At 36.6% G+C, this 17,585-nt stretch overlaps 1 protein-coding gene across 3 annotated transcripts in view; it reads right to left on the minus strand.

The window, feature by feature from the left end:
• Nucleotides 1-16,057: 16,057 nt before the first annotated feature.
• ATPSCKMT (ATP synthase c subunit lysine N-methyltransferase) overlaps nt 16,058-17,585 on the minus strand; it is a 36,659-nt gene continuing 35,131 nt past the window's right edge. For all 3 annotated transcript variants that reach the window (XM_072605417.1, XM_072605419.1, XM_072605418.1), the window contains one exon: nt 16,058-16,991. In XM_072605417.1, coding sequence (XP_072461518.1) covers nt 16,797-16,991 — 195 coding nt within the window. In that variant the 3' untranslated portion in view covers nt 16,058-16,796. The remainder of the gene's footprint in view (nt 16,992-17,585) is intronic.

The raw sequence follows: 17,585 nt of genomic DNA on the forward strand, positions 1-17,585 counted from the left end.
ACTAAATCTCTCTGGTCCTCAGTTTCTTCATCCATATGTAGTAAGGTTGAATTGTTCTATTGGGGCCACTCCATAAATTATGTTGAGATTTGCCATTCCCGGTTCCAGTTGACTGCGTAAGCTTTTTTGGGACTGCTTCAAGGTTAAAGGGCTTATACTTTAAGATAATAAAGAGGGATTTTATTGGCTACAGAGAAAGAAGAAGAGATGACTCAGTGGATGTATAAAAGGAAACAAGCACCACCTCAGCTTCCCTCTTCTGTTACGTGGAAATTGTCAGGACTGTTTCAAGCTTCTTTGTCTTCCCTACAACTATGAACACATGGCTTCTGAAGAACATGTCCTACCTAGGCAAGCTTGAACCTCTGTTTGGACTGCTTCTTTTGTGTCCTTTTTTCCCTCTGATCTTGAGCAAACAAAGTGTGTACTGAAATGGACATGTCCAAGTTTAGAGGTAATATTGGGAGGTCGAGGTCTGAAGGTGTTAGATCCCATCACATCTAAGCTAAATGGAGGCAGGAGAAAGATCTCCTCCTCACACTATTAGAAAATCCTGTCACCAACCAGAAGTTTAATCTAATATTGGTTGTGAAGGAACTGTCTCAAAGAATTCGGAGTCAGAACACCTCTAATCCAAGTACAGGTTTTTATTGAAGATTGACACCCCTCAGAAGCAGGCTAGGTTCCAAGAGGAAGAAGCAACTTAATAAGACAACAAGCAAATTTATGCTATGATGATGCTGATTACATAACAGAAATTTGAATACTAAAAAGGCAGGAAGAATTTGTTAGGAGATTAGGTAATAGGGGAGGGTCCCTTCTGTGGTTCATTGGTCAAACATCCTGGTCATGCTATTTTCTTATTGGCTAGTTATTGTGGTCCTGTCTGGTCAAGACATATAGGTAAGTAGTGTGGTCCTGTCTTGGCTAAATGAATGATGTGATTGTGGTTGAGTAAAAGAACGCACCTGTTCAAATATGTGAATTAGATCTGGAGGCAGTGGCTCACTGTGGCAGTGGCTATATTGAGTCTGGGGGTAGTTTTATTAGGATTCTATCACTAAGACTGACTATCTTACCAGCCAACATGTGCCAAAAGTTGTTTGGACAGTACAGAGATGAAGTGAAATGTAAAATGCCTAATTTGTAGTCCTGCAAACTACTTTATGTTCTGATAATGTTCAAGTATCAACCTCCAAGAAGACTGTAAATACCTGGTCACTGGATCCAGATGGCTCTGGAGAAGTGAGGCTGGTGACCTGCACAGCCTTCCCTCACTCAAAACAAAGGCAAGTGCAAGTCATGTCATCATTTCTCTGATGGCATGGTCTTCTTCAGCAACAAAGGACAAATACAACAACAACAGTTATTATAAGTTAAATTACTGAATCATGATTTGGAGCTCGGTTTTTGTCAAGTACGCACTTATAAATGTCCTGTGTTTAGTTCCTTTCATATGTAAAAATAAAATATACCTGATTCATATTGTACATTGAGTACCTTTTTACTCTCCCCTCTTTGAGAAAACTCTAGACATGATTCATAACCTCAGTCATCAGTTTAATAAGCTGAAGCATGTGAGAATAAGAAGCCTGGCTCCCATCTCATTAGAGCCTGGGTTTCCCAGAACTGTACCTGATCTGAACCACCCACCTGGGTACAGAGCAGGGAATAGGTGCAAAACTGCAGCTTCTGAGGCCCTTTAATGATTTTTAAAGGTCAGGTATCAAATATAGGAAATTGTACTAGTCTCTCAGGTCCCTTCTGGTCTCACTACTGTGATCCCATAGTTCCAGTTAACCTATTTGCTGGTCTATTTACTAGTTCTCATATGAACTATGGAAAGCTCAGAGGAGAAAGGTTATGGCTTCTGACTTGGCTGCCGATTTTGGGACTGGGTTTACCTACCATGGACAGTTTCAATCTATCATTGAGGCTAAGGGAAAACAAAAAGGGGAGAGAGGGGAAGGAGGGGAAACAGAAACTAATCCTGAAGAGAAACAGTGGAGTGGGAAGAGTTACAAGGAAGGTGATGATCAATGAGGTGAGTTGCACTAGCATATATCAATTCAATTCAAAAACATGAATTGAGTGCCTGCTATAGACAAGACCTTGCTCTGTGTCAAATGCAAAGAAGAATAAGAGAGGGTATCAACACTCTTAGACTTTACAGTTTCATAGGGGAGATGACATGTACTCAGGTAACTATTTTACAATATAGGGCTCCTATTCCTCCACTGATCTTAGAAGAGTAAAGCACCCAGAAGAAATGCATACTGGAGACCCAGAAGGGTACACAACTGCTCTCACCTACTCCCACCAACCTAGGGGGAGAGGCAGCCAATGATAGTGCAGGATGATTTAAATCTCAGACTTGTCTCAGTGATATTCTTTGAGATCTGAGATACTTTGAGAGAAACTGGGATGCTTCATCAGCCCCTAAATATGTGAAAGGTATTCATATCTGTGAGGCATCTGAAGGAGAAAAATTATCAAGATTTAAAGTCCCTTTCTCTGAAGCTGATGTTGGTGACTAGGACTCCCTTAGAGACCAAGTTGTTCATTCTCCCTCAAAGAGTAGCAAGCTAAGGGAAAAGAAACAATTTCAGTGCAGTCTGTAGTCTAATACTGTATCATAGCAGCCGTGACACAGGGAAAAAATGTATCCCTTCCTAGACAAGGAACTCCATACGTTTTCCCCTCTGCCCCAGGCAAGGTCTTTGCCCGTTGACAAGATTGGATTTGACAGAAGGTTTGACTGTACCTGAGAGCAACAGCAGATGCCACATGCTGAGAATCACAATGGAGGAACCATGATAGGGGCAGGACCTAAAGCTGCCTGAAGAGAAAAATTTGGCCTTCCAGGAGGGGCCTCAGTGGGAACCTGCCACCACCAGGACCACCGATAAACTTTGGAAGGTGAAACCTGCTGGGTCAACTATCTAATTATGGGTCAATCAAATAGCAAATGTTTATCAAGTAGGTGCCAGGCATCACGCTCAGCACAGCAGAAACACCTATAAAGGTGGAACAATTTCTGTGGCTTTAGCAGCTGAGATTCCAGAGATATCTGAAAAAAGGTGGGTCTCTGGAGCCCTTTTAAAAGGGCTCTTAAAAGAGACTTGCTTGGTTGTGAATTTTCCTTTCTTGCTTGCTTCAACCTTTCAGATAACAACCCCTGTTTAATTCTGTAAAGTGTATACTTCTAAGGGGAGCTGGTGTCATCATCACGCTGAGATTGTCTGAAATTTTCTGTATGGAGTTTATGAGCCAGAGAGGTAAGGAATTCCTCAAAGTAAATCTAGACATTTTATATTGTGAGAACCTCTGATAGAAGTTATACTATAATACACCAGTTAACAATCACTGACATTTATATAAATACATTCTTTTAAGGTTGTTGATATACTTTACAAACATCCGGTCCTTACTTAGCACAATGCCTGGAACACAGTAGGTGCTTAATAAATGTTTATTCATTAATTATCTAGTTTGATCTTCATAAAAACCATGTGAGGTAGGTACTGCCATCATCATTATCCTCATTTCATAGATAAAGAAATTGAAGCTCTGAGAGGGTTAGTGACTTACTGGTGGTCACACTGTTAGCAAGTGTCCGAGCTGAGATTCAAACCAAGATTTCTCCTGACCCCAAGTCCAGGTGCTTTCTACAACACCATACTCCCTCCTAAAAATAGGATAGAATGTGAAAGCACAATGAGAGAGGTACAAAGCCCTATAGCGTTCAGAAAGAGACTTCATCTGTGTCCCATTTTTTTCAGGTGTATTTCCTTACATGACACATGATATGTGTGTGGCATGACACCATATGAATATATGGAAACTGTTACATGTTATGTGTTTTGTGTTACACATGTTACATGTGTTTCATATTTCTAACATGTTGTGTGTGACTCATGGCATGTGTGAGATATTACATGTGCCACATGACATGTTGTGATGTGACATCATATAACTATATGGAAGTGTGTTTTGTATTACATGTTTCATATTTCCTGTTACCTGATACATGTTTCCTAGTTTTGTGTTATATGTTTTGTGGTATATGTGATATATATTACACATGTGGCATGTGTGCTGTGGCACATGGCATATTGTTACATGACATCATATGAATATGTGGAGGTTTGTTTCATGTTTTGTGACGTGTGTGATGTATATAACATGTAAGGCATGTGTGCCATGTATGCATACATTTTTTTTCCAGAGTTTTAATTCCTAAATAAATATACAGAATCTTTAAAGGCCATTATGAATTAGTCCCACATCATTACCAAATTCACCTCTTCAACACTTTTTTAAATTGTAGTAATCCTTCATATTAAAAGATAAAGTTAACACATCAATAAAGCATCTATTTTTAAATATTTTTTTCCAGTATTGGCAGTGAGTTTGTACTCATTGACCCATACTCTTTTACTGAATCTGCTTGCAACCAAATGCAATGGTTTAGGGATGTAGTCTGTGGTAGGACTTGAAGCGAGGTGAAATGTAAGAGGATGACATATCTTGTTTTCTCATGAAGTTGTTATCTTCTATTTGGCACATCCCTAATTTTCACAGAATTTGTTGCTTGGGTAAAGTTTTGTGCTTCTTGTGCCAAGTTGTTGATTCTGTTTCCAATTCTTTCTTACATAAACTCATATTTCTTTTCCAACTTTTTCCTCTAGTTCCATCATTTAAAAAAAAATTTAAATCTAAGAAAAACAACTGCTTCATCTCCTCAAGGAATTCTAGTTAAGCATGTACCCATGCCATTTTACTTTGAGGCTTTACTTATAGATGCTCTTCCCTTTTATGGTGGAATTGTTTTTGTTTGCTCATGCTTCCAGTCTCCTCTCTGATTATGGACTTTTTGTTAGGGTCAAGCCCTGCACACTTCCAGAGAGCATGTTTGGGTTGAGTTTCTGTCCTCTTTAACCCTTCTGAAGATTTCTTGGGGTGTTGAGTTGTGTTATTCTAGAACAGGAGTGGGGAATCTGTTCTAGGATCTCAAAGATAGCTCAGGCTGGAGCCATTGAGAGGTAAAATGACCTGCCAGGTCTTCCTGAAGCCAAATCTTTCTGACCAAGGCCAACTCCCTATCCACCATATCATGTTGCCAATCAGCAGCACCAGCATTATCTTGCTAAAGTTCAAATCAATCAAATAAAATCCTATATCTCATAAAAACTCTATTAGATCATAATAATGGTTATTGTGATGATAAAAATGCATTATTGCCTTTGTATAGGATTTCTTTGAGGTAGGGGAACTAATTTGATTGATTTAGACTCTAACAAATCAATAGAAGTTCTACTCAATTGCTTCATCCTACTGACTATATATTTCTACCTTTATAGAAAAGGTTTTGTAGAGAAGCTTGATTTCAACTTATCTATCCTTGGATAATAACCAGGGACCAATAAGCTATTTATCAATCTTTGTTATATAATTTTCAAATTCTAATTTCAGACTAGAAATATAGATGATTTTGTCTCCCCTATGTATAAGCCATATACTATGTAACTTTGAGTGATGAAGATAATGTTTTTGTTATTGATTAAACTGCAAGAGCCTATTGAGTCACAACTGCACTGATTCCAATAAAATTGCTATGTGTAATTGTACAGTGACACTTCATTACCCAGTATCTTCAGGGAGTGTGATGTTTCACATAAGTGAATTTCTAGCTAACTGAAGTTCATTCTTTTGAAATATACAAATTTAAGTTATATTGACAGAAATCTTTCTAAAACATATTTCTAACTCCTTTTTAAGACAGAGCACACTGAATACAATTTAAAATCTTTAATGACTCAGTTCATATTGAATTATGTAGATAAAGTCATTTGTCCCAATGATCCCAAGTTGCCATTGTTCCTTTCCATTCCCTATTTTCCCTTTATTCCCCATTGAAATTATACAAACATATGCTGGGAAAATTGGCTAATATTGTCATTAAACCTGCCACTTAAAAAAATAGTAGGCTAACATGAAGAAAGAAGGAATGAGGCAAGAGAGAATTCAGGATATCAAATATGAGACTTTTAGAAAAAGAAAAAAGTTAAACTGAGCCTCATAAATATGTCCAGGAAGTCATTCAAATTATAAGTTTGCTTGTTTTCAGAAAATTCCATTATGTGATTCTGCTTAAATCTGCTAACCTTAGGTAAAATCTAAAATGCATGTGATGGCATTATTTCTCATCAGGCAACATATCTACTGTAACCGGCAATCTATCCTTGAACACTCAAACTCCCTCCCTACCTGTGCTGTAGGGCATTGATATTGATTGGGGGGAAATTACTGCATCTTGCAATTGGCACCAGAATTCCCTATATAACTGCAGTACCCCTATTTTCAGACTTATTGCTAGCATTAAAAGGGCCACTATGTAAGAACAGATAATTGTATTCCAGAAAAGGCTAATGGGGGAGACAGGAAAACAAACTACAATTCAACCGCTTGGCCAATCCAATTTACCTCCCTGTGCCTTAAAAAACTAAAAAAAAAAAACAAAAAAACACGACAAACTGTAAGCCAGGGAAAACTTTCCGTATTATACAAAATAAATTCCAAAATAAAGAACTTAGGTATCTGGGCAATAGAATATTGTACACTTATTTTTAATATATACTAACATATACTAATTTATTTTTCAGTTAGAATCTATCACTGCCCTCTCCCCTACTCATAAGGAATACATGGTGAGAACAAATACAGTTAACAATCCCTTTATCCTCCCCACTTGTGGCCCCATCCTCACCCTCCACCTCCATACATTTGCCATGTCTGGATGGCTATGCCTTATCCCATTCCCATAGTCTACTATCTTTCTATGGAGATGAGAAGTATATTTTATCTTCAATCTTTTTTTTTACATAAAACTGCAATCCTCTCTTATGTACAGTTTGCTTTTAAGTATATTATAAATTCAACATGTTACTTTCAAAGCTGTCCTACTTGTATGTGGTTCCACCCAAAATTTTCAGTCTACAAGAAGTTAATACTATCAAGGACAAATATACACTTTTATAACATATCCCTTTGTTCTATGGTCAGAGACCAAAAATGGATATATGTGGATGATGAGTCTCACTCACCACGTCTTATGAGATGGTCAGGGGGCAACGGTGAGCCTCATTCTCATCTGAACTGGTCCAAAGAAGGAAGTGTACAGAATACACACAAATACACATAGAGTTGAGTACAGGATAAATGTGTATATTCTAAAATGGGAACATGATGTGTGTGACTCCTCAGAACCCTATAATCATCAAGGGGCTTGCATGGAAAGATTCTAATATGGCAGCAGGCCTTGGAGTAACTTTATTATACTGAGGTGAGTTTAAAAGAATAATATAAAGGGAGGGAGAAATTAAATAAGGGAAAGGGAAAGGAAAGCTGAGAAAATTTATCTCCATAGTTGAAGTATGCAAGTGGAAGATACAAAAGGAGGAAGGAGTGGGGGGTGTAGGGGACACAAGAACTCCACCCTTATGTGAACTGGTCATAAGAGAGAAAAATATGCACACAGAGCTGGGTACAGAAATACCTTTCCCTCAATAAATGAGAAAAAGGAGAGAGGACACTGAGAGGAAGGGTAGACTAAGAGAAAGATTAATCCTAAATAAAATAAACTGACTACAGAAGAGTGGCTCTCACAGAGGAGTTTAAATGAGTTGAAAAAAGGATAAGTACTCGTGACTTGGTTTTGGGTGACAGAAAGAAAAGAGCGGCAATATAGCAGAAGAAGTCATACCAAGCCCAGAGTGCTGGTTCTGAGAACACTCTTTCTCAAGCCCCTCTTCTTTATAAAGAGAGGGTGGGAAACAAAGAGAAGGGGAAGTATAATAGGACAGGATGTAGAGAAATAGACAAGGATCATAACTATGAATGTGAATGGACTGAACTCACATATAAAGTAGAATGGAATCGTCAACTAGCATTTATTAAGTGCCTTAAGTGACAGACACTGTGTTAAGGTGGGAGAGAGGGTACAAAGAACAGTCAAAGACAATCTTTATTTGCCAGCAGCTCACAATCTAATGGAGAGAAAAAATGCAAGCATCTCTGTACAAACAACTATATATAAGATTAACAGGAAATAATCAACAGAGGGAAGGCACTAGAATTAAGAAAAATTTGGAAAGGCTTTCTTGAAAGAAGTCAAGGTGGCCATAAGTCAGACATAAGGAAGAAGAGTTTCAGGCATTGGAACAGCAAGGGAAAATGCCCAAAATTGGGACATGGAATGTCTTTTTTGAGCAATAACAAGGAAGCCAATGTCACTTGATGAAAAGTACATGAATGGGTGTAAAGTATAAGAAGACTGGAAAGGTAGGAGGGTGGAGGTAGACAGTTAGGTAATGAAGAACTTTGAACACTAAACTGAAGGTATTTTATGTGATCCTAGAGAATATAGGGAGTCACTGGAATTTATTGAGTTGGAGGGAAATGTGTGACATGGTCTGATCTGTACTTTAGGAAAATCAATTTGGTGGCTTAGTAGAACTACAGTGGACTAGAGTTGGGAGAGATCTGTGACAGGCAGGCCATCCAACAAATATTGTAATAGTCCTGGAGTGAGGAGATGAAGGACTATACCAGGATGGTGGCAGTATCAAAGAACACTTTCAAGAGATGTTGCAAAGGTGAAACTGACAGTCATTGGCAACAGACTGGATATGGGGAACTGAGAGATAGTGACTAGAGGATGATGCCTAAGTTGCAAGCCTGAAAGACTGGGAAGATGGTGGTGCCCTCCACAGTAATAGGGAAGTTTGGAAAGCGGGGAGGGTTTAGGAGGAAAGATAATGGGTTCAGTGTTGGACATGTTGGATTTAAGATGTCTCCAAGACCATCCAGGTCAACAAAAGAGGTTAGCGATGGATACATAGATTTGAGAATCATCAGTATAGAAATGATAACTGAATCCATGAGAGTTGATGTGATGACCAAATGGAACAGTATAGAGGGAGAACATAAGAAGACCCAGGACAGAGGCCTGTAGAACATCCATGGTTAGTGGGAATGGATCTAGCAAAGAAGACTGAAGAGTAGTCAGCTGGGGTAGGAGAAGAACCAGGAGAGAGAAAAAACGGATTAGGAAGCAGACTGCAAAAATATATTGTTTACAAGAAAGACATTTGAAACATAAGGATTTACACCAATTTAAAAATAAAGGTCTGGAGCAAAATCTACAGTGCTTCAGTTGAAGTTTATAAAGTCTAAAAATCTGTGATCAATCTAAACCATTTCAGAGGTGCAACGAAGAAGCAAGCTACCAATCTCCTGACAGAGAGGTAATGGGCACAGGGTATAGAATGAGATGTACATTTTTTTTCAAAGTGAGAATTCATTTTTCTTGATCATGCACATGTTACAAGAGTTTTGGCTTTCTATCTTTTTTCATTGGAGAGTGGGATGAAGAAAAAATTGATAAATTGACAAAAATAAAAGTTACATTAAAAAAGCAAAAAGTTAGGGAGAATTTTTTAAAGTTTTGTCCTTGAAACACGAGGGAGTCACTAGAATTTATCAAGTAAGAGAGTAAGACACGGTATGATCTATGTTTGAGGAAAATCACTGCTTGGCAACTATGTGGAGGAGAAATCAGAATGGAGAAAGACATCAAGCAAGACAATCTATTAGGAGATTACTGCAATAACTTTGGAATCAAGGAATCCTTTGGAATCAGGGAATCTAAGTTGTGGGCATATGAGTAGAAAGGAGACATCAGATCCAAGAGATGTTGAGAAGGTAAAAATGGCAAGATTAGAGGAATAGATGTGTGGGGTGAGTGAGAATGAGCAAAGAATCTGAGACACTGGAAGAATAGCAATGCCTTCAACAGAAATAAGGGAATGTGTTGAAGGTAAAATAAGTTTGATTTTGAGACGTGTCTGTGGTATTCAGTTTGAGATGTCCAATGGACAGTTGGTGGTACAGGGCAGAAATTCAGGAGAGGTCTTGAAGCTGAATGTATGCAGATTTGTGAGTCACTTGTTAGTCTCCCAACATCAAGTCTCTCCTCTATTTTAGTCCACCCTCTAGTCAATTGTCAAATTTATCTTCCTAAAGCTGGCTCCCTATTGCCTCATATATAAACTGGCTTGGCTTTTAAAGCCCCTCATAACCAGGCCTTTTCCCATCTTTCTCATCTTCTTCCACATATTCTGCAATCCAGTGACAATGGCCTCTCTTAATACTGGTCCTCACACAAGACAATCCTCTTGACTAGATGCATTTCCACTGGCTCTCTCCCGTGCCTGGAATTCTCTGCCTCCTAATCCCCAATTCTTGGCCTCCCTGGTTTCCTTCAAGTCCCAACTAAAATTCCACTTTCTACAAGAAGGCTTTTTCCTGATCCCTGTTATTGCTACTGCCCTTCCTCTATGATTACCTCTAAATGATCTTGTGCATACCTTGTTTTTACCTAGTTTGGTGTCCCTCATTAGATTGAGCTCCTTGACAGTAAGGACTCCTTTTTGCCTTTCTTTGTATCCCTAGTGCTTAGTACAGTTCCTGGCACATAGTGAATGCTTAATAAACACTGATTGACTTGACAACCTCCACAAAGATGAAAATTAAACTCATGGAAATTGAGGGGGTCACCAAGAAAGTATAAAAAGAGAGAAGAGGGTTAAGGAGAGAGCCTTAGAGGACATTCATATTTTAAAAGTATGACATAGTTAATAAGCCATTAAAAACAAAAACAAAACAGAAAAGAATCAATCAGACAGATAAGAAAAAGGCCAAGAGAATAGTGTCACAAAAACCCAGAAAGGAGAAAGTACCCAGGAGGAAAAGGGTGCTCAACAGCTTCAAATGTAGCAAAGACATCAGGAAAGATGAGAATTAAGAAAAGACTATCAGATTTATGGATTAAGAAATCACTGGTAACTTTAGAGAGCAGTTTCAATTGAATTGTAAAGTCAGAGACATGGCAAAGGGTTGTGGAGAAAGTGAGAGAAGTGGAGGTAATAGGTATACATGGTCTTTTCCAGGAATATAGGACAATAACAACTTTTTAAGATGGCACAGTCCAAAGGAGGTTGTTTTCTGAGATGGGGTTATTTAAGCATTTTACTTCCTCTTCTGTTTATCTGGGCAATTTGTATTTTTGTAAATACTCATCCATTTCACTAAGATTGTCAAATTTATTGACATACAGTTGGGCAAAATAGTTCCTAATTATTGTTTTAATTTCCTCTTCATTGGTGGTGAATTCACCCTTTTCATTTTTGATACCGGTAATTTGATTTTCTTCTTTTAATCAAATTAACCAAAAGTTTATCTATCTTATTGGTTTTCTCATAAAACCAGCTCTTAGTTTTGTTAGTTCAATAGTTTTATTAATTTGTTTTATTAATCTCTCCTTTGGTTTTCAGAATTTGTAATTTGGTATTTAGTTGAGGATTTTTAATTTGTTCTTTTTCTAGCTTTTTTAGTTGTACACCCAATTCATTGATTTCCTCTTTCTCTAGTTCATTCATGTAAGCATTTAGAGATTTAAAACTTCCCTTAAGAACTGTTTTCACTGCATCTCATAAGCTTTGATCATTTTTGTCATTATTGTCGTTCTCTTGGATGAAGTTATCATTTCTATGATTTGTTGTTTGACCAACTCATTCTTTAGGATTAGTTTATTTAGTTTCCAATTAATTTTTAATCTAGCTTTCCATGGCCCTATATTACATATAATTTTATTGCATCATGATCATAATTTAATATTTCTGCCTTTCTGCATTGGATTATGAGGTTTTTGTGCCCCAAGTACATGGTCAATTTTTGAGTATGTGCCACATACTGCTGAGAAAAAAGGTGTATTCCTTTCTATCCCCATTCAGTTTTCTCCAGAGGTCTACTATATCTAACTTTTCTAAAATTCTATTCACCTCCTTAATTTGTCTTGTTTATTTTGTGGTTAGACTTACCTAGTTCAGGGCGGGGGGGGGTGGGGTTGAGGTCCCCCACCAGAATAATTTTGTTATCTATTTCTTCTGTAACTCCCTTAACTTCTCCTCCAAGAATTTGGATGCCATACCACTTGGTGCATGTGTTTAGTAATGATATTACTTCATTGTCTATGATGCCTTTTAGCAGTACATAGTTTTCTTACTTTTAAATTAGATCTATTTTTGCTTTTGCTTTTTCTGAGATCAGGACTGCTACCCTTGATTCTTTTTTTACTTCAGCTGAAGCATAATATATTCTACTCCAGCCTTTTACCTTTACCCTGTGTGTACAGCAGAGATTTTTTTAAAGGATAGAAGAGACTTGGGAGGAATAAACATTAAGCACCTACTCTGTGCCAGGCACTATGCTAAGAACTTTAGAAATATTCTCATTTGACCCCACCTGGTCATGTTCGAAGGTAGTAGAAAAGGACCTAGTAACTAGAAAGAAGATGAAGATTAAAAAGAGATAAGTAATGAAACGGTCTACTGGAGAAGACAGGAGGAGAAAAATCTATCTTATTTTCTTTAATCTTTTGGAGACTCAAAATTCATTAGCAGGTAAAAAAAAAAAATACTTTCCATGCCTTAATCTCCTTTTGTATTCTCCACAGCACCTGTACAGTGCTTTGCACATAAGAGCCACTCAATAAAAATCTGTTAAATGAAAGAATCATTTTCAATAAAGTCCTGCCACTATTCCTCCCTGTGGCGTGGCAATGACCCTGAACAGGTCTTATCAAGCTGGCAAGTCTACCAAACTATTAGTAACCAATCTAAATAAATTTAGAGAGAGCTTGTCCATTGGATGATGAATTACTTTTGGCCATAGAAACTCCTGAAACCATTGACTAAGATACAAAAGGAGTTCAAATAGCAACACTAGAGGAAGAACCACATCAATCCAATCATGAACCTTTTGGAGGAAAAGAAAGAATAATTCTTTGATGTACTTCTTTCAAACTTCAAGAAGTTTTCCCCAGACACAAACTATTAATAATTACTTGAAAAACTACCCAAACTCACTAACAAAGAATTGCAGTTAGGTAGGACTAGGAAGTATCACCTCATTTGTATCAAATAGGCAAAAATAATGAAAAGTATCAAAATTCAATGCTGATGGATTGCAAGGAAACTGGTACACTTATTCATTACTGGCAGAATTGAAAACTTGTAGAATGTTATCTGGAGAGGGGTATGGCACTACAGAATAGAAGCTAAATCAGCTGCCAGTTAAAATAATAATCTCATGCTTGGGAGTATATACTCTGAAAGTATTAACAAAAGACAAAAAATATTTTCAGAAACATTTTCATAAACTGAAAAATGCCTCTGATTGCTCAGTGTGAGAATTCCCTCCAGTGATCAGTCATAACTCATCCACAATTTAGTGCCTCATTCTTAATCTCCCTGAAACTTAAGGAGATAAAATTAATTTCTTCTACCAATCAACTAGCTAATATCTGTGGCAGAACTTGAACCCAGGTCTTCCTGATGTCATGTATAGTACTTTGTTATGCTATACTGCCTCTCAGAATAGCCCTTCATAACAGCATTATTGTTAACTACAAAAATATACAATCTAAATGTCCAACAATGGGGGAGTATTAAGTAAACTGTAATACATTCATGTGACAGAATATGATAATACAATTAAGACTAACAAGTATAAAGGATGCAAAGCAGTCTGTGAAGACAATAATGAAATAATGCAAAGTAAAGAGAGCAGAACCAGAATGACAGCAACTCTAACAGGAAAAGTAATGATGAAGAGACAAAGACTCCTAAGCAGGCTCCAATGGAGATTTGGAAGTGGTGACTAAAAAGTTATAATATCTTACGTGTTAAAGTTAACTTACACACAAAAAAATCACAAAGAAAGTTTAATTGGTTGCATTAGAGTTTAATATTAAGGCTAAAAATGTATAATTTAAAATATTATCCTTTCAATTCTAGGCATCGAGTGCTTAGTGAACAAATAAATACACATTTATGGTTTTTTAGATTAAAATTATATCTCCCTCAACTTTCACCTTTCCTGATGACAGTCCAAATGTATTTAGTCTGTTTTCAGACATTAGCCTTCTTATCCTCTTGATTATTTTTGATCGATTGTCCTTCATTCAATTGCCTCATGCTCCACTATTATTTTGACCTTTTTGATTGTTCCCCTCTAGGTTGGATCCAAAGCAGGGTTGGAAGAAAGACAGGAAGTTGGAACACAAAGTATTCATGTGTCTTAGAGAAGATTTGAAAACAGAATCCCCTTGTGTGTTAACTGCTTGAAGCAAAGCAGCTGGGGACCAGATGGTTCATTTGGATTGGGTGTCCAGTGTTGACAAGGAGATGAGTCCAAGTCACAGGTTGCAGCATGCTAAATTAAAGTCTTTAATTTAGCCTATTCGATTCCCTACCTTTTGGCATAAAGGTTTGGGACTTTCACACTGAATCATACCACTGCAGAGTCTTAAAGTTAAAACTGACCTCCTGGGTTATCTAGTTCACATGATACCTAAGCAGCAATACTTCCAAAAAATAACCACCAAGGGGTCACATAGACTGTGCTTCAAGACTTTCAATGCACCATCTCCCAAGGCAACTCATTCAATTTTTGAACAAGTCTAATTGTTAGAACTCTTTCCTTATTTTAGATCAAAATCTGCCTCTCTGAAATTTCTATCCATTGACCTTTGGGCAAGCAAAGCAAATGCTTAAACGTATATACCCTCATGTGATGCTGAAGACAGAGAAAAGACTAAGTGAATTATATACAGGATTATTGTATATATATTATAGAATATATAGAGAATTATTTTAACCAAATATGAGCAGGATCCTGCAAGGTGAGTAGGCTTTGACGCAGAACACAGACTGGGAGAGAGGGGCACACTTCCTATCCTTTATGACCACCATATTTTCACCTTGCACTGCAGTCTATTATTGGTCTATAGAAGACAGTGGGACTATATCTGGGGTACTATGCTCAAGGTACTACAATATCATAGTAAAAAAGTGAGGGATGCCATACATACATTATCTCATCAAAGCCCCATGACAACCTTCTGAGGCACATACTATAGGGTTTTTGTTTTACAGATTATAAAACTGAGGTTAAGTTAACTTGCCCATGGTCACTCAGCTCCTGTTAAGAGGCAGAATTCAAACCTGATTCTAAGACCACTATTCTACTCACTGCCTCTCACCTTGACTATACTATATTTTCTTCTCTACTTGACATATCTTCTGTACTTATTTACCCCACTAATTTACAATATTCATTTATATTCATTTTCATTTGTTAGGGGGCCTCTCCCCTAAAGCTTGACTGAGGTGCATTTGATTCAATCTCCATAACTGGATTGTAAATTTAAAATTTCTTAGCATTTTAGTATCACTTTCCCACCACTATCACCATCATGCCTACTAAAGCATCACATAAACCTTACTAAGAACCATATACACCCAGATTCAGGAGACTTAGGTCATACTTTCCAACTCAGACATGAAGTAATGTGATCTTGGTAAAGTTCAGATCTTGACTTAGCCACTTCATACCTCTGACCTTAAATGTGACCTTAATGAAAAGAACCTTAAGGAACTTTCCAACTCTAAAGCCATGATACTAAGAAGTAACACCTTCCTGAGTTTTATAATCTATGAAATTAAGGATTTAAATCACATAATCCATAAAGTACCTTTGAATTCTAGTATATTTCTGATTATCCCTTTCTCTTAAAAAATATAACCTAAGAATATAAATTTTGAAGGCTATTTACCAAGCTACAGAACTATTGATCTGCTTGATGGCTGTGTATACAATAGCATACTACAACCATACTACAACCTGACATCAATATCACTTGAAGAAAAGCACAGATTACATGGATAGCACAAAATAGGGGCTTAATAATTATAGAGTATGCTGATGGCAAGAAATTTCTAGTCATTTTTCCACAACAACTTCCTATTTTATCTTAGTATTATGAACACCAAACAATACAAACTATACTTCTCCCCAAAACTGGCTTATGTTTTTAAAACCTAAGGGCAGCCTAAAATCATCTTGGGGAAAATTATTACAAATTTAGCGATGCTTTTAAGTGAATGTTTTTTATTCATTTTAACAACATCTGAATACATTTGAAAACTAACAATACATTTTTCTGTGATATTATTTATCCAGTGTACAAGTTAAATTTACTTACTGATAGTTTCACAATAACTGTGTTCTCCTCTCCCAAGGGTCCAGGCTCACATACTGCAAAGCACTAAATTAGAGAAGAGGTCTGTAACCTCCGCAAATGAGCTTTTCCTAACATTGGGGGGGAGGAAATTTTTTTCAAATTTCCATTAGCCTGGGAAAGAATTACACCAAATGTATTCTTAAAAGCTTTATGAAATCCTTTGGGTTACTAATTTTGAGAAAAGAAGGAGAGATAAAATTGAAATGTTAATTAAGTCATAGGAAATTACATTTATAGTAACAAAAAACATCTTTAAAAAGGATCACTTGTTCTTATAGTCTTGTTCTATCTGAAAATCATCACCACCAATTCATATTTATTCAGAGTTCAAATGCATGACATTACAGTAAACCCATTTTAGGTACTCTTTCATTACATATCCACTTGTGTTCCTTAATTTCTTTCCCCTTTGCCCCCCCAAAAGAAAATTTCTTAATCCGTTCCACAGGGCATTTTCCTAATTTTAAAAAATGTGAACTTTATTAAGGTACAGTTCTGTAAGTAAATTACAAAAGCACTAGATGTAAATGTGATTTATACTAAAAATAATCAAGAATTATGCTTTCAACAAAGACTTCACTTACATGACTTAATACAAATGCACAACAGGTTTGGGGTAGCTCTTTTCATTTCCTTTAAAAGTCTTAGAATCATATGCCCACACAGTATCTATCCCCTCTCCAGTAATATGATCTGGGATCCAGTGTGGAAAAGGAAATCTGCAAGCAATGACTCTGGCATCATCTTCCAGTTCTAGCTGAAGTTTCTTCTCCAACTGTGGCATCTGTAGAGAATAAGACAACCACTGACAGAGTGAGCAAGTTAGATTATATATCTGTTTAGAAATTCCTTCTGCATTTTATAATTCTACAAAACTACTGTAATTTTTCTTCATTAGTCAGAAAGTCATATTGTTTTGTGAAAGAGATCACTTCAGGTCACATATACAAAGTGTAAAATAATTCATTAAAATACGTAAAACAAAGTACTTGCAGTTACCAACCTGTCTTAAAATATCAATTATAAAATATGCCAGTTTAATAAGACATTAATTATACTGGGCTCTAATTTTATGACTACACTTATAATGCAAATAGCTTTAAATTATTTATCTATTTTAATATTTACAAATGCTCTTAATTACAAAATATTTTATTCAAGATGCTCATTTATTGGGAAATAATTAAACTATAGTACATTAATGTAACAGAATATTACTATACCAAAAGTAATGATGAATACAAAAAAATCAGAAGGGAAAACTTACTGAAGCAGAGTGAAATAACAGGAAAACAATATACATGATAACTACAACAATGTAAATGGAAAGAATAAAAAAACACAAATTGAAAGATATATGATTATAATAACCAAACTT

Source organism: Notamacropus eugenii, chromosome 4 (genome assembly GCF_028372415.1).
Source record: "Notamacropus eugenii isolate mMacEug1 chromosome 4, mMacEug1.pri_v2, whole genome shotgun sequence".
In the NCBI taxonomy this organism is placed as follows: Eukaryota; Metazoa; Chordata; class Mammalia; order Diprotodontia; family Macropodidae; genus Notamacropus; species Notamacropus eugenii.